The sequence below is a fragment of the Pleurodeles waltl genome, chromosome 7 (genome assembly GCF_031143425.1).
Source record: "Pleurodeles waltl isolate 20211129_DDA chromosome 7, aPleWal1.hap1.20221129, whole genome shotgun sequence".
In the NCBI taxonomy this organism is placed as follows: Eukaryota; Metazoa; Chordata; class Amphibia; order Caudata; family Salamandridae; genus Pleurodeles; species Pleurodeles waltl.
In genome coordinates this window covers 872,013,555-872,032,547 of record NC_090446.1, presented here as the reverse complement: position 1 = coordinate 872,032,547, position 18,993 = coordinate 872,013,555, and the positions used below count along the sequence as shown (strand labels likewise).

At 39.7% G+C, this 18,993-nt stretch overlaps 1 protein-coding gene across 1 annotated transcript in view; it reads left to right on the top strand.

Annotated features, from left to right (window-relative positions):
* Positions 1–18,993, top strand: part of DIAPH1 (diaphanous related formin 1) — a 978,623-nt gene that overhangs the window by 129,516 nt on the left and 830,114 nt on the right. Inside the window, exon 2 of the mRNA XM_069199475.1 lies at positions 399–422. Within this exon, the coding sequence (XP_069055576.1) occupies positions 399–422 (24 nt within the window). The remainder of the gene's footprint in view (positions 1–398; positions 423–18,993) is intronic.

The window sequence follows — 18,993 nt, the reverse complement described above, 5'->3', positions numbered from 1 at the left end:
GAAGAAAACTCACTATTTTATGTAATATCTAAAATCTGCACTGACATTGTGGTATTTGTGAAAAGACAATTCAAACTAGAACAAAATGGTATGCCGTAAAAAAAATATGAAAACATGTTTAATCTCTGACAGGCCTTTCAAGTTTTCTGCACTTAATTTGATAGTTTTCGTGTGCATTGTTTGCTGGCATGCATTACCTACCATGTTTTCAGACTGTAGGAGACTTATAAGGTATTCAGATTTGCATTTTTGAATGTCTGATGGGTTCTATATTTTAGGAGAATTCTTGACAACCTATGTTTTCTATCCTCTGGTTTGACTTTCTGGTGATTCCTGGTGTTCAACTGATCTTCTTTTATCATTTTCTCTCCCTCTTCTGTTTTTTTTCAATCTGAAAGACTTTGCGGCTAATGAAGGATGAGGTAAGGTCTTAATACTTCAGCTTCTGCTCGCTTACCACATAACCTCTTCTCTGCATTTCTTAATGATCAACTGTCTAATTCTGTAACATTTTAGAGTTAAAGGTAACAGCATTCCTCTTCTTAATAACAATGGCTGTACGAGTGTGTTTTAACATCTGTCTATGAGGCCAAGGAATCTGTTTTTACTAATGCATTCACGTTTTTCTTGTATCATAACCATACTAAAACACTGCAAATGCTGCTTCTGGCTGTTAGTAGAAAGTGGTTGAACTGGATTGCAGTTTGAGTTGGACATTGCTAATCAGTTCTGGAATGCTGTTCACTGCCAATATTTGGATGAATAATGTCCTCTAATCATAATTCAGGTCAGTAGAGGGTTGGCTGCTATGCTAACAGGTGGAATGTGTACATTTTATAAAATTGATTTGATATAATTGTTGATACTGCTGCAGTTTTTCTAAAGACGGAAAAACTATAACATCCTCAAATATAAAGAAACTTGTAATTTCAGGCTATCAACATCAAAGGTGTTAATTGAATGTCAGTATTAAAAACAATACAAAAATTAAGCTCAGGGCATCAGACATTAATCCCCATATTTTTTTTAAGACTTGAAGGAACTAGCCTCAACCCAGAACTTTCCATGCCCCCTTCTGTTGGGGTTCAGATGTAACTAATGCATCACCTCCTCCACACTCTGTGTCTGGCTCGTCAGAATGAATCCTCAATCTCAAATGTTTGGATCGACTTCTCTTATGCCAACTAAGTCCTCCCCAGGAGCCACCTCTGACTCCTGATCTATTACCATTTTTTGTTGTCCTTCTAGGATTCCCCTCTATTTTACATCCTGTGTACTTTTAGCCACACATTCCAGCCCCCTTAACCCTTTCTCCCCACTTTTGAGATAAAACTGTGCAAGCATTTTTGATCTTTGTCATCACCCAGAATGGGTGCCCACCCTTTCACACTTCATTCTCCTGAGACACATCTCAAGCCTAACTGTTCTAACACAGAAATCATTTTAAAAAGTCTTCTAATTTTTTCCACTTCCCAATTTCTCTTTGTCCATGTAGAAAGTTGTTGATAAATTAAATATCATAACCCAGGAATTTGCTCTCTTAAAACCACACCCCTGCCTCTGTTGACACTGCTGTCCTTAAACTTTGCTCCAGTGGCCCAGTTCCTCTCACTGTGGTCTTCCTGAGCTTCCTCTTCCTGTTCCACTTCCGACTCTCAATATAAATTTATTTTCCGGGGTTCTAGTGTCTCAAGAAACCTTCATCCTCAATCAGAAGGCCATGTTCTGTGAATTTAATCCAGATAAATGTCTCATTTAAGGCATCCTCTTCTGACTCCAACCTCTCCCCTATTCTAAACAGCATGCTTGTCAAATGTCAGTTTACAGGTTTTGATTGCACCAGCATCAGAGCTACTCTCTTCGACCATGGTTTTAATATCCTTATTTGAAGGGAAGCATTGTTAAATCACTACTTACACCCCATTGACATTCCTGCCACCTTCGTCCACATACTCCATTATCTAGGTAAAATGGGTGTAGGATTGTTGTTCTCCACAAAATTAATCCAAATTATTCCTACTCCATCCTTTTCCTCCTTTAGATTCCTCCAAATGAGACTTTTCACAATCCAGTCTCCTCCTGGAGCAGTTCAGTTTTAAATTAACTCTTTGAACTCATTGCCTTTAACTCCTGGTTCCCTTTCAATAATATCCTTCTTGTAGATTGTATTGAGGTGGAATAGGTCAACTGACTAGATTACATCTGAACTGACATCTTCTATCTCAGCAATCAACTTCCTTCTACATCATAACAAACCTATACATGTCCAAGGGTCTATCCTTGATCTTGTCAAACAAGATTGCGAGTAAACCTTCAACTACATGTCATTGGACTGGTGTGATCATTTCTTGGTTCCCTTCCTCTTATCCACCCATACTAATGCTTCCAGGGCCCAATTCATTAGGGAATGTGTGGTGTGACTGAAGGCATTTCATCAAAGACGAGCAAATCTCTTCATACTTCAGTCCAGTACCTTCCTACAGTGACACAAATATCCTCCTTGAGAAATGAAACTAATTCATTAGGCTCATTGGTGACAGTCTCATTCCTCTGTACAAGAGAGCCTAAAGCAATTAAAAGGGCCTCAAATGAGTCCCATCTAGTTGCCGCATTGTGGTTCCCAGTTAGACAAAGAAAGATTGTGATGCATCACTAAAATGCATTTCTTGTGTATCCTTGTGAAACTAAAAAGAAAAACTTACCAGTCTTCAAGTATTTATTTTTAAGCAACATGTTTGAACATCCAAATAAACCTTTCTAAGAACATAAGGAGGAAACTGAAATAATCTAATTTCATACTGGAGACACTGCTGCTGGTTCTCATGAATCTAGAAGCAACATATTTTGCTCCTTTGTTTTGTATAACTTTAACAAATGTAAAAGTAACTTGATGCTGCTGTTAAAGGGTCTTCATCTATTCTCTCTTGCATCCCTTTTTTTATTTCCTTATCTCATTCTCACACAAAGCTAGCCTGTCCTTGAAGTACTTTCTCTCAGCTTTCTGAATAAATCCCTTTCTCCACAGGCCAAACTCTGATATAGACCACTCAGAGGGGCTCTAATGATCCAGACCCTCTTCCCTTTGCCATAGACCTGCTTTCCTTTCTTAGTAGCTCATTTCCTGGCCTGCACCAATTCTGCTTTCTAACTTGGTGTTGTATCAAGCTACCTCCAAGCAGCACAATTGTAACTTATCCTTAAAAATCAACGTTGATCCCACTAAAGCTGAGAACTACCATCCCTCTTGTGGTCTCTCAGTCTCACCAAGGTCAATGAGAAAGGTTTCTGATGGATACTACTAACGACACATTCCTTGCCTTTAGAATATCTCTATATCCCCACACACCAGACTGGTTCTGGATTTACAACAGCAATGGCTTGTGTGCATTGGTAGTTGGCACAGTCTGACACCACAAAGGCCTTGCACTGCTCCAGAATTGACAGTGTGGCACACAGGCACCACCCCTGAGTTTGTCAGTTACTTTCTTTCATCGCCATTCATCAGGGATCCGGAGTTCCTTTGACGGTGTTGGACATGCACAACATTTGTATGTGGTGCATAGATTCTGGTCACAATTCAAAATTGGGCAATAAATGTTCCTTGATGGACCTGAAGGCAATCAGGCAGCTGGAAGCATAACTCTACATCATGGAACAAAGCTGTCCCGGAGTCAGACTGTCATCTACCGTCACGTGGTAAAGCAGTTGCTTTTCAAAATCTGAATCCAGTCTGGGGATATTCTAGATGGTGCAACCATGTCCAGGTCCATCTTGATTAGATGGTAAGGCCCAGCAGATGCCTCACTGTCACATCACAACTTCTTTGTTGACATAGTGGCTCAGGTCATTCTGTAACTTCTCTTCTGGCACATTAGCTCTGGTCATGCTTCTGAGGTTCCCAGCCCTGACTGAGCTCCAGTGATCACACCAGGAACTGCTGAGGAAGAGATTTCTGTCCATTGACAATGGCACACAAAATCACTCTACACAATCTTCCACATCTGGTGGATCTAAACATTCCAGTGTCAAGCTGCACCTCACTCCTCCTCGAGGGTTACCTATCCTGCAGGGTTGGAAGGTTCTTTCCTTCTCTCAGCAGGCAGGTTAGCTTGTAGGCGCTTTAGGACAGGTGACCATCTCCTACAGGAAGGAGTAAACTCAAGTGATGTCCCTTCACCTCTGGGAAGCTGGCTATTGGGCAGACACCAGCTCATATAACTCATGTTGCACAGCAGTCTTCTCCGTACTCTGCAGAGCACTCCCTTGGTCATGGGAAACTCAGTGGGCCCCATCTATGTACAGCAAAAGCAGACACGAGATGTGGATAACCTGCACTTTCAGGAGCAGTTTCAGGTTCTCATTTCAGCTGTGTTTTCGATGCTGCTCTGCAGAGAGCGCCTTTGTGTAGAGCGATGCTTTGTACAGCAGGGATGTTTCCAGCCTGGAGCACCTACAATAACAGCACCAAGAGGTATGAGATTTAAGCAAATGGCTGTCATCAACAAAGCTGAAAAGGGTGATGAGGGATAGAAAAAAGGCTGTGCTTATCCAAAGCGTCCCCTTCCCCTGCACTTCAAAGTCTGCAGTGCAGTCCCACCCTTCACCCCCATCATCTACTAAATGGCAGTACTACAGAAAGATTAATTAACAGCTCCTTGATCAGCAAAATGCCTAATTGAATATCTAAAGGAGCCTTGCTGCTTCTTTCCTCACGTCTTTGACTCCCTCTCCTTCCTCCAGCTGTAGGGATATCAGTAATAAACTTCCACTGTCTCAAAAACATCATCTCCATCTTGTGAAGTGAGCCTGGCTAATGGCATACATAATGGATCCCACAGACCTCCATTATTTTGACTCGAACCATGCATATAACACACAAGCAAGGCACATACACGTACATTTGAGAGGTAGATCTAGTATCTGGATAAGTACGTATAAGTGAAGCTTTAGATGAGTGGGCCAATAGACCTCCACTCCAGTTGCACTAGCCTGGTAACATCTGTGTACACAGTAAACAGGACATTGCCACCACTGTTTTGTTCTAAACTCACGACAAGGACAGTAGTCCAGTGTAGGTTCTATGAGGGTACTCTTGGTTCAACTGTCCAGGTCACAGGACAGGTTCAAGAGCTCACTTATGTAAAAAAGACAGGTCTAGGTCTCCACGCACACACAAAATTAGTGTGAGGCCAGGGCTAAAATCAAACATCAACATACCAAATGCAGGTAGTGCTACTCAGAGAAGGGGGATGGGCACAGACATTTACTATGCAATGGACATGCCTGTTCCAACAGCATGGAACTGTCTTGAAATTATTTTAATCTGCTCTCTCCTGTTCTATCAACTAGTAACAACTGGTAATTACTTCACCAGTCCCATTGTCCTTTGCTAACATTGTGCCCAGCAGGGATGAATATTAGCACACATCAGTGGGACACATATATATCAAGCAAGTTCACCTCCGTTTTGAATAGGTACTGTGCTCTGTGGGAGGGGAATATTCAGGAATGGAGAGAGTTGGTTCTGATCTTCCACCTCTGGTTGCTGAATCATGGATGTGTCGCTCTGGGATGGAAGCCCACACACTGTTGCTCTCTCTTTCACAGGATAAGGTTGAGGGAAACTAGGAGAGTGATGATGGAAAGCAAGGCTGTTAAGAGTTATCAGCTTTGCCCATTATATAAAAAAAGGAATCACTACTTTATTACATTGCTTAAGGGATCTACCTATACCTAATCCTGATTCTTTGGCATCTGTTTCCATCCCTCCCACAAATGCCAATTTTACTGAAGGACATCTTGGGAATCCTCATGTTGAGACACCACTATCAAAGATCAAACCAACCACCTCTCTTGATTACCTCATGGCCCTTGCGATGAAGGTGATCTATAGATCAATATTTTTCAGTTGTAGAGGACAGACTGAACTGAACAAGCCTTATACGGGGCAAAGAGAACTTCTATTTCCTTCTGCTTCAGTGTGTTAATACTGATCAGAAATTATTGATTCAGCTGCCTTTTACGCACACATGGATCTAAAATGGCTGCCACATTGGCGTGCTCAAAAATGTAGTTCCCTTTCTTTGTCCTGTAACAGAACCACCAACAAAGACCTACTCACTGAAAGCAGCTACTGCAGCTTTGTGTCTCGTGCCCCAGAGCCAGCAAAAGCGAGCACAGGAGGGGCATATCAGAGAGACCGCTTGAGGCTGCCATGCAGACCAGATCTCATTTGTAGACTCCCTCCACCTTCTCATCTCAACATAGTACATCTACTACATTTGGAGAAGTTTGGTTTACAGTGCACTGTTAATGTGTAACATGCAGCTATAACAGCTTACGTAAGTGGTCTTTCCCTGGTTTAACAATCCCTATGATCAATGGTTTCTTGGAAAACATGTAGAAATTGTTTGGCCCATTTGGAAGGCCTTTATGTTCTTGACAACTTGGAATGGCTCTGCCAAAACGCATGGATCCTTTTATTTGAGCCCATACGCGAGGCAAGTTTGCATTCATCAGTTTCTCAATTACTTCTGCTCTTAGTGGAAGCAAAATCCAAGCATTAAGCTTCCAGGAACCATTTAGATTGTTCCTTAAAAACAGAGTAGTAATGACTGAGAAACGAGTGGTGTCTCTCTAAAACACACACACTCTCCCACCTTTCCCCTCCCCCCTCCCCCCTCCCCCTGAAGCTGTGGACAACTTCCACCGCACATCCAAAGGGCTGTGCACAGCATGGGGTTGGGTGTAGGGTCTGGCTGCAGGCCAGGTCTTGTGGGCAACCCCCCTGCACATGGGTGAAGGATGTGTGCGGTGCAAGGTTGAGAGCTTATATGGCCTTCGGGCCAAGCCTTGAGGCCAACTGCTGCTGCGAACGGCCGAAGACCGTGCGTGGCAGTGGTTTTAACGTATAGTAATTAAAATTACTACATGTTTAAAAAAAAAATAGAAATTCACTGAAAAAAAAAACAAAGGTTACAGGGACATTATAGTTAGGCTCGCATTTTAAAGGTACTGTTGGTGCGTCCTACCTTATATTTGTTTTGACAATTTATTTTATAAGGGGACACGTAACGGTAATCGCCAATCTATTCTTATGAGGTCGAATTAACCTTTGGACTCAGATAGGTGTGAATGTTTGGCTCTGAACATTACGAAGTCAACAAACAAAACCAACAATACCATCGTTAGTCAACAATAGAATCAATAATTTAAACACACCATGACCTATTTGGCCATGAATCACCACACCAGTTCAGTAAAGTTCAAACATTTATTGCCCTTAGATTAACAGTGCTAAGATCACATAATTCAAATGCAACACCAAATTATAAAGGTACATGAATTACACAGGTTGACCAAACCTTCTAAAGAATCTCAGCTTTGACAGAATATGAATCATTAAGCACTCAAGAATCTCCGTTGAGAATAACAGCAATATCCCTTGCACAGTTTAGATTGAATACATTGAGTTAACACAGATGAATTAATCACAATCAGTTATTTTGCGCAGCCACATTCAGACTGTGACACTCTCGCTATTACCCTAATTAGATTTAGCATGTTGGTCTTTATGCAAAAAGGAAAGGAAGACAAAAACTACATTTGGAAAACATCTATCTATGGCGCTAGCAAAAATAGCGGTTGGGTTTCTAGAAGGAAAAACATGAAAACTTGCAAGAAAGACGAATGCAAACTATGTTATTCATCTCTTTAATGGGTTCAGCAGGCAGAGAAATCTTAAGTGGAGCATCTTGTGGTCATCTTCAGTGGACAGTGACATTTATGGGAACAGTTTAGTAATATTTGGCCTTAATGCATCTGAACTGTAAGTGGCACATTATTTCACTAACAGAAATAAAAGCACATCTGAACACAGCAAAGGACAAAGCAAAAAATCTCCCCAAGTCTAAGCTAACATAATATTAAAGTCCCAAAAATAACTAGCTACTCTACCATTGGTTTAGACGATAGATGGTTTTGGACAGAACCAATTAAAACTAAAGCATGTTTCTTCATGTTGCTATTCTTGTGTTTTTTTTCTCCCTCATTGGTTCATCTACTTTCACAGGCCATGACCAGTTTCTCTTTGCAATAATAAAATGTTTTGAACTACATATAACTATTGAAAGCCATTGTTTTCTGTGGAACACTATCTAGCAGGAACTAAACAAAATGTTAGAAAAGTTAAAGCACAAGAACATTTATTTCGGACATTATCATCACACAGGATGTTTTAGAAAGAATAGAAAACTTTCCACTGCCACCAGCATTTTCTAAGCATCATATTTGTCTCATTCTGAATTAGCCTAACCTAGGCCTTTTTTTTTAAACGCAATAAAATGTGCAGTGTACAACATTTCCTAAAACTTAAACTATTTGTTTTCCAAATATGTAATTATTATATTTCATTACTCTTGGTTAGTAAAACATAAAATACATTTATTTAGAGTGTGATTTATTTTAATTTTCGAAATATCTGTGTCAATTATCAGCCTAGGCCTCATTTTCATTCCAGCTTTCACTTTTAAATGTATGTTTTTCTTTTAGTTAATCACGCGGTTTTATTAGTAAGTTCCACACTCTAACAGTCCCTCCTCAGATGATAATATATGTCATCGCAAAACTATATTAATTAATTTATTAATTCATTTGTTGGCCTAAAACTTAGTCTCTCTAATATATCTATTCTTTTTTGTGTTCCTCCAATTTTCAGTTTGTCTTAAATCCTAAAATTGTTTGCTTCTCAGTTTCTCAAGTCTCAATTCTTCTCCTCTGATCATTTTTCATTTGCTTTCTCTTAATCAGTTTATACAGTTTTTAAAATCCAATAGTACAAATGTCACAAGTAATTAGATCAATAATGGTCTTGGAATTTTTCCCACAATCCCTTTACAAAGATTACCCAGCCAATTTCTCACATTTGTCACACTTTTGCCAACATTTTCCCATAGCCCTCTCTATTTCAGATCTTTTAAGTCTGAATTTGAATCTGTCAGGTTCTTAATAACATTTTGAATTTCTTTACTCTTGACAGGAATGTATGCACAACAATGTTTGGATATACGCATCTAGCAGACTCTGCCTTTCTTTGCTAGAATGATGTCTAATGCAAGACGGTTCTGAAGAACCATTGAACGGACTGCAGCCATTTCAGTATACATTAAAATTACAGCTCTAGAAAAATCAATTAGCATGTTATCCCAAGTAATAGACAACTTTCTAATTTTCAGAGCATTCAGAACAACTCCTACAGAAGGAATAATTGCTCCAAATATATCCCCATTTATTTCAGAATATTTTCTTATTTTGGTCTTGGTCTTTGTAATTCATTTGAATTGTGTGTGTCATCTATGTAGTCAATTTGTAAACTTTCAGGAATACAACTCCCAAATAGAAAGTCCCATACCATCCCCTTGGGAGACGATAATAAGCATTCTTTCTATAGATGTAATAAATTCCTGGAATAACAGGGTCCTGGCCATTTAGCATAAAGTCCCATGTATTCTTAAAAAGAAATACATGTTGGCATTCACTCGTTCCAACAAAGTTAGTGTCTTTCCTACGTGGTGCGCATCTACAACAAACTTTCCTTGAGTTTTTGTTTAACTAAATGGGTAGTCATTTCTGAATGTACTCTTCACTAACCATTTCTCAATTTTCTCCTTCAAACCTTTTCTCCTGTCATCAGTTTGATCTAAACAGGACGTTTGTACTGGTGAAAGTAAGCATGTAAGGTTGTTGCGATCTGCATAGGCAGTCCCAAATGTTAATTTAGGCTCAAAGAAACCTCCCACAATGTCAGTGTTTCTTTCTTTCTCAATGTTATTCAAATGCTGATTTATCAGAACAAAAGAAAACACTGTCTCAGAGTAGAAATACTGAATGTATTCCTGATTATAAAGCCTTGTAAGTAGAAGACTACAACTAATTACATATGTTAGTGGCAAACTATGGTATGTTACTTCTTCTTACACTGATGATGGAATCTGCATACAAGCATAACACTCTCTTATATTCATCGTCCCAACATATTCATACAAGTGATAGAAAACATTAGAAGAAAGATCTGATTGTAAGTGGTCTAAATAAGTATTTCTCATCCCTATTAAACTTTACTAACTTTGAAAGTGTAGTAGTCTCTACAGAGCTAATATAACTATACACAGGTATGTGATGAATACTTATGATCATAATCAACAACAAACACACATACAATTCCCAAAGCAATACACATACACTTGCAACACCTATTAGTGTTCACTCTATTGTGATTGTTATCCATCCTGTAAAGAATCAGAAAGTAGAAGAAAATAAAGAAGAACATAAAAATATTTAATTTCTAGTGGATAGGACACTTTCCTCGTGTGGCTGGCATGAATCCAGTTCAGGATCCCAGCGCACTTCACAGCAGTTGTAGTGTCAATTATGAGAAGTACGACTTGATATGGACCCTTCTACCTTAGGTCCCAGACAAGTTTTTCCCCAGTGCTCTTTGACCACCACCCTGTTGTCAGCCCGTGGACTGTGACACTGGTCCTGAGATGGTTGCACTCTTATCGCTTCCACCTGATGAGAGAAAGAGTGAACCACATCAGCTAGATTCTTGCAGTAATCCAGCATCATATCATCTGTTATATTCACAAAAGCATTTGCAGGAACAGCTGGCAACCTCATTGCTCTACCCATGAGGATTTCATGGGGACACAGTCCTATCTTCCTATCAGCGATGTTTCTCATGCTCATCAAAACCAAAGGCAACGCATCTGGCCGTTTCAGATTCGTAGATGCACACATCTTTGCAAGTTGTGCTTTCAGTGTACCATTCATTTGCTCTACCAATACAGAAGTTTCAGGTTGATAGCTATGTTTACGGCTGAACATAGTAATTTTATCACTTCGTTATTGAAGTGGCTTCTTCTCTCTGATTCTACAGAGGCTGGAAATCCAAACCTTGGTATCAGTTCTCTAAGCAAAAGCTTTGCTACTGTGAGACTATCATTTCTACGTGTAGTGTAAGCTTCAATCCAGTGACTAAAAATACAAACGATCACCAACACGTATCTCAAACCACCACACACAGGCATCTCAATGAAATCCATTTGCTTTCTGTTAAATGGCCCTCCTGCTCTTCCAATGTGACTCAAATTGACAACTGTTCTTTTTCCCATGTTATTCTGTTGGCAGGTGACGCATCTGTGACAAATTGCTTCAGAAACCAGTTTAAACTTCTGATTAAACCAAAACTTTTAAAAAGTTTGAATCATTGCATCTCTGCCAATATGTGCTTGACCATGATAATGTCTCGCCATTTGCGTTAGTAGACAGTTTGTCAAAATGACCTGTTCTTCAATTGAGACCCAAAGATTGTCTGTATCTCTTTGAACAAATTTTAATTTGATCCATTTTCTCTTCTCTTCATCAGACACATTTTCTTGAAGAGATTTAATTTTATCCCATGTATCAAGTGTGGTTAACAGGTAATTTGCATTTGTTTCATCATTTTAAAATTTCTGACAATCTTCTCAGTTAATTGTAGGGCTTGTAACAAATCATGAATTCTATCACCCTTACTAATTGGTGAAACAAAAGAGGTCATGAAACCTCTCTGTGACCATAACTGGCCAAAATCATGGACAATTCTAAATCCATACTGTCTATCCGTAAACATTGTAGCTTTAAGTTGTGCACTAATAGAACAGGCTCTTGTAAGGGCAACTAATTCAGCAACATGTACAGATAACACTCTTTAAAGCCATGAAGCTTCGAGTATATCAGAAATTGTTCACTCAGCATAGCCAGTTTTTAATGTCCCCACATTATCTCTTAAACAGTAACCATCAACAAAAATAATTTCATCATTCTCTTCTAGCGGGGTATCTCTAATAGCAGTTGTGGGTTTTGTACACAATTCAGTAACCTCCAGACAATCATGTTCAACTTCTTTCAGATTCTCAATTTCAACATTGTCAATTGGGAATAAGGTTGCTGGGTTAAGCACTGTACATCTTTTCAAGGTAACATTTGGAGAACCCAAAATAATTAGGTCATACTTAGTAAGCGTTTCATTTGTAAAATACTAGGTTTTAGTCCTGGTAAGAAGGACTTCAACAGAGTGAGGGATCAAAACAGTTAAAGGATTTCCCATCACAATAGCTTCACATTGTGATATAGAAGTACCAACCTCTTCCACGGCTCGCAAACAGCCAGGTAGAGATGCTGTGACAGGATCCAAAGTAGCAGAAAAATATGCTATTGGTCGATTAACACCACCATGTACCTGTATGAGAACAGAAAGAGCACAGAAATTTATTTTTGTGACAAAACAATGTAAATGGTTTCATGGAGTCAGGCTTTCCCAAAGCTGGTGCTCTGCACAAACTCTCCCTCAGCTCGGTAAAAGCTTTCATGCAATCTTCATCGAAGGGTACTGAGTTTGTTATGTCCTTGTGGCTCAGTCTCTGTAATGGCTTTGAAATAATAGAAAAATTGGGAATCCATTGGCGACAATAGCTCACCATTCCCAGAAAAATCCTGACATCTCTTTCTGTGACTGAAGGATTCATCTGCAAAATAGCTGTGCCCTCTCTTTGGAAATGTTTCTCGCACCCTTTTCTATTTGGTGTCCCAAATATTTCACTTCTTTTTGACAGTACTGTGATTTTGCTGGGGCCACTTTGTCTATTTTCTCCCAAATGATTCAGCAAAGCAGTCTTATCTTGCCTGCATGCTTCTTTTGTTATCGAGGCAACTAAAAGATCATCAATGTACTGAACAAATGCGGATTGGAAAGGCATTTCCAATGGTTCTAAATTATTTTTCAACACCTGATTAAATGTTGACGGTGACTCTGAAAAACCTTGTGGAATTCTGGACCAGCTGTAGACCTTATTACAGAATTTAAAACTGAGAAGAAACTGACTATCCTCATAAAGAAGCACATAGAAAAATGCTTGTGAAAGATCTATAACCGTGAACCATTCTGCATCACATGGAATCTGAAACAAAATCACTGCTGGATACGGTACCACTGGACAACATTTTACCACTGTATCATTAATTTTCCTCAAATCTTGGACAATTATAAATTTGCCTCTTGGTTTTCGCAAGCCCATAATAGGTGAATTACATGGGCTGCTCAGCACTTCTTTTAGAACTCTCTGCTTCAAAAAAAAATTTATTACAGGAATTACTCCCTCAATTACATCTGGTGCCATGTGATATTGCGGTATCTGTGAAAAAACTACATTAGGTTTGACTGTGACTTTAGCTGGTTCAACTCCTTTGTTCAGACTAATATCCATTCAAGAAAAATTCCAAACTTTTAAATTAACTGTATCCTGTAAATTCATTCGGCAGGTCTTTTACTGTGAAATCAGGATAGAAACTAATCAGTGGAAAGTATGCACACTCCCTAACAAACTACATTGGAGTACGCAAACTCCCTAATTCTCACAAACATCACAATTCACCTGTGATTTGCTTAACCTCTTCACTGCCAGGCCTTTTCCCCTTAGGTGCAGAGCCTTTTTTTGGCTCTTTGGGGCAGTTTGCGCTTAGGTCCTCATAGCTTTTTGTTCACGAAAGCTCCCCAGGTCAAATTTGCTTCCTTTTTTTCCAGCATCCTAGGGATTCTAGACGTACCCAGAGTTTGTGGGTTACCCTGGAGGAGACCAAGAAATTAGCCAAAATACAGCTAAAATTTAGTTTTTTAAAAACAAAATGGGGAAAAAGGGCTACAGAAGAAAGCTTGTGGTTTTTTCCCCCTGAAAACGACATCAACATAGGGTTTGCAGTGCTAAAATCACCATCTTCCCAGCTTTCAGGAACACACAGACTTAAATCAGAAAATCACATTTTTCAACACAATTTTGGCATTTTATTGTTACATACCACATTTTTACTATTTTTTGTGCTTTCAGCATCCTTCAAGTTAGTGACAGAAATGGGTGTGAAACCAATGCTGGATCTTGGACAGCTAAACATTTCTGAAAAGTAGACAAAACTAATTTGTGTAGATCCTTCAAGGTTTTCCTACAGAAAGTAACAGCTAAAATAAAAAAACATTGAAATTGAGGTGAAAGAAAAGAGCCATTTCTGTCCACATTTTCTTCTATAACTTTTTCCAGCCGTGGCAGATTTTTGAAAGCAATATACAGTTACGTCTGCTGGACCCTTCTGGCTGTGGCAATATATAGGGCTTGTAGGTTCATCAAGAATCCTAGGTACCCAGAGCCAATAAATGAGCTGCACCTTGCAATGGGTTTTCATTGTATACCGATATACAGCAATTCATTTGGTGAAATATAAGGAGTGAAAAATAGGTATCAAGGAAACCTTTGTATTTCCAAAATGGGCACAGGATAAGGTGTTGAGAAGCAGTGGTTATTAGCACATCTCTAAATTCAGGAGTCCCATACTAGCATGTGAATTACAGGGCATTTCTCAAATAGATGCCTTTTTTACACACTGTCCTACATTTGGAAGGAAAAAATGTAGAGAAAGACGAGGGGCAGTAACACTTGTTCTTCTATACTGTGTTCCCCCAGGTCTCCCCATAAAAATGGTACCTCACTCGTGTGGGTAGGCCTAAAGCCTGCGACAGGAAACGCAACATGGACACATCACATATTTACATTGAAATCTGACTGGTTTTTTTAAATGTGCCTAGCTGTGGATTTTGGCCTCTAGCTCAGCCGGCACCTAGGGAAACCTAGCAAACCTGTGCATTTTTGAAAACTAGGCACTTAGGGGAATCCAGGGTGAGGTGACTTGTGGGTCTCATCAGGTTCTGTCAACCAGAATCCTTTAGAAACCTCAACATTTGCCAAAAAACCCACTTTTTCCTCCCATTTCAATGATGGAAAGTTCTGGCATCTGAGTGGCACCAGACATTTCCTTCCACCCAGCATTTCCCCCAAGTCTCCTGATAAAAATGGTACCTCACTTGTGTGGGTAGGCCTAGTGCCAGCGACAGGAAATACCCCAAAACACTATGTGGACACATCAAAGTTATCAAATACAAAGCAACCTGTTTTTGCTGTGGGGGCACCTGCGTTTTTGGTCCTGGGCTCAGCAGTCATCTAGGGAAAGCTACAACATCCAGACATTTCTGAAAACTAGACGCCTGAGGGAGTCCAGGGAGGTGTGACTTGCGTGGATCCCCCAGTGTTTTCTTACCCAGAATTCTCAGCAAAGGCCAAATTTAGCTAAAAAATCATATTTTCCCCACTTGTCTGTGTGGGATCACCGCGCCAGCGCAAATTTCCTACCACCCGATGTTGCCCTCAGTCTCCCGATAAAAATGATACCTCACTTCTGTAGGTGGGCCAAGTGCCTGTGATAGGGAAGAGCCAAAAATATGTCGATGGGGAACCAAAGTGGGTCCAAAAGGGCAGTTTGGGGGGAAAAAAAAAACGTGGGGAAAATATGTGATTCCCAGCAAAGTTGTAGGTTTACAGGGCATTGTGGATAAGAAAATGGTGCGGGGTCCATGTGAAGCACACCACCCTCAACCCACCATATGTTTAGTTTTCAGATATTTCTAGGTCTCGTAGATTTTTCTACATGGCAGCGTCCCAAGTCCAACACGTGCAGCCCTCACCATTCCAAGTGGGACGATTTTGAGAGTTACACAAGCTCTCATGGCCCAAATGTAGATCCAAAACCCAAAATAATCAAATGTGCTCTTGCTTGCCGTTGGGATAAGATCTTTTAGTGTGTGGGGGGGAGTGCTGAACGACTGTTACCCTCTTCATTTGGGGGTGGGGGCCACCACCCCACTATTTTTATTTTATTTTATTCCCTAGCATCTCGTGGGCTTAAAGGGAGTGGATCGGGGTAATTGCCCCATCAGTCCACTGGTGGGCAGAATAACATTGTCCCCATGTATTTGGGGTGGGGGTATACCCCCACTTTCTGTTTTTGGAAAAAATATTCGGCTCTGGTGGGCTTTCTTCCCCTCTTGAGGGCAGATGGGCCTTACAAAAATAAGCTGATTTGTCCCCAAAGGGGGCAGAAATGGCCTAAAATACATTTGCCCCCCATTGGAGTGACCCTTGCCTAAGGGGTCCCTCCCCTCCCCTTACGTGAAATTGACGTGACGGGGGGCAGAAAAGGCCTTATTAAAAAATGCCCCCCCCTTGGGGAGCGGCCTTTGCCCAAGGGGCCGCTCCCATCATGTGTTTACAAAAGTAAACACACATTTGCTGGTGTCTAGTGGCCAATCTTGCACCCCAACCGCTATGCGATTGGGCTGCATGAATGCTCAGAAAGACATGAAAGGGGTGGGGGTGGAGGGTCGGGGTTGGGAAGCAATTGCCCTTCCATCCCTGCCCAGGGAAGGGGGAGGCAGGAGTCCCACAGGGGGGAGCACTAGGGCGTGGGCCTGGTCTAGGATGTAATGGTTACTTGCTCTGCACACGAGCAGTGCAGCTGAGGGCGTAAGAGTTACGTCCTTGGCACCCAAGGGGTGCAAGCGCAAAACCCTAACTCAATTGCAAAATCACCCTAGGAATGCTGAGAACATCTTCAAACAAGCATTGTCAAAATCAAATTCCATCCAAACAAGCTTTGGCAAAACCAAATTTCAAACATGTCAAATTTTCAAACGAGCGTTGGTAAAACCAAATCTCCAATTTTTTACAAATGACATAATCAATCTCTTCCTCCTGGCACATAGCCAAACTTCTCCTTATTGAGACATAACCATCCTCTGCTGCTAGCGAATTCTGTTGGTGCGTTCTGCCTTATATTTGTTTTGATAATTTATTTTATAAGGGGACGCATAAGGGTAAATAACCATCTATCTTCATGAAGTCGAATGAACCTTTGCACTCATATGTGCGCGTTTGGCTCTGAACAAAATGAAGTCAACAATAAACAGAAGCAAACAATACTATCATTAATCAACATCAAAATAAATAATTTTAACCAAGACCTACTTGGCCATGAATCACCACACCGGTTTAGTAAAGTTTAAACATTTATTGCCCTTCAGATTAACAGTGCTAAGATCACGTATATCAAACGCAACATCAAATTATAAAGATACATGAATAACACAGGTTGACCAAACCTTCTACAGAATCTCAGCTTTGACAGAATATGAATCATTAAGCACTCAAGAATCACCATACAAAATAACAACAATATCAGATGCATAGTTGAGATTGAATACATTGCGTTAACACAGATGTATTACTCACAATCTGTTATTTTCCACATCCAAATTCAGAGTGTGGCATTCTAACTATTACCCTAATTAGATTAAGCATGTTGGTCTTCATGCAAAAAGGAAAAGAAAACAAAAACTAATTTGCAAAACATTTTTCTATGGCGTTAGCAAAAATAGTGGTTGGGTTTCCAGAATAGAAAAACATGAAAACCTGCAAGAAAGACAAATGCAAACAATGTTATACCTCTCCTTAATGGGTTCAGCAGGCAGCAAAATCTTTTTCAGTGGAGCATCTTCTGGTCATCTTCAGTGGACAGTGACATATTTGGGAACACATCAGTAATATTTGACCTTAATGCATCTGAACTATAAGTGGCACATAGCACATTATTTCACTAACAGACTAACTAGCTACTCTACCATTGGTTTATACTATAGGTGATTTTGGACAGAACCAATTAAAACTAAAGCACTTTTCTTCATGTTGGAATTCTTGTGTACTTTTCTCCCTCATTGGTTCAGCTACTTTCACTGCCATCACCAGTTTCCGTTTGCAGAAGTAAAATGTTTCGAACTACATAAAACTACTGAAAGACATTGTTTTCTGTGGAACACTATCTAGCAGGAACTAAACAAAGTATTAGGAAAGTTACAACACAAAAACATTTCTCTCCGACATAAGATCGTCACACAGGATTTTTCAGAAAGAACAGAAAACTTTCCACTGCCATCAGCATTTTCGAAAACATCACATTTATTTCATTCTGAATTAGCTTAACATAGGCCTTTTTTTTTTTTTACGAACGCAGCAAAATGTGAAGTGTACAACATTTCATAAAACTCTAACTATTTATTTGCTGAACATGTAATTATTATTTTTCATTACTCTATTAGTAAAACATAAAATTATTTTAATTAGAAAGTGATTTATTTAAATTTTTCAAATATCTGTGTCAATTATCAGTGTAGGCCTCATTTTCATTTCAGCCTGGCACTTTTGCTTATAGGGGGTTGGTCTTTGGGCCTGGCCAGAGGCCACGCCCGTGGCCTGCTGCCACCACACACTGCTAAAAACTGTGCCTGACTGTGGTTGTATCAACGTATAGTAATTAAAATGACTATATGTTAAAAAAACATAGAAATTCACTGAATAATATCATGTAATATTTGCAGTAAAATGTTTTGCGAAAAAACTGTGCATGGAGGGGCGCAAGTTATAGTTACCTTGGGGCACGCGTTGTAGTTACTTGAAGTAACTCTAAATATAACTGGTGAATTTGTATGGTATGGTAAGTTTAAAATGTGAGCCAAACTATATTGTCCCTGTAACTTTTTGTTTTTTTAAAAGTGAATATATATAATATATAGTAGATTGCAAGTATTTTCTGTTCAAGGAAACACCACAAGTTACGAAATAGTGTTATTTTAGGCGTTTGGAAGGCGGCTACACGGATATCCATTAATTTATTCACCAGACATTACTCTGTAGGTCGTGAATGCTAAGGAGACGCCCATTCAGGTAAAGCCTCCTTAAGGTGTTTGCTCTGTTAATAAGCCCAACCTTTCTATTATAATCCTGATGATTTTACCCACTTTCAGAAGAATTTAGTTTGCTATTCTGTTCAGTGTTTGATTTCCACTATATATATTATGATGGAGAAGGAATAATTCCTAACCTTTAACTGTACTTAATCTACATTGCAATCCTAAACCTACCCTATTACTAGGTGGTAGCATTAAGATCAAATTAAAACAAACAGAAGTAACTGTCTTTGCAGAGCATGATGATATACCGCTGGCTCTATCAAGAACTGCTT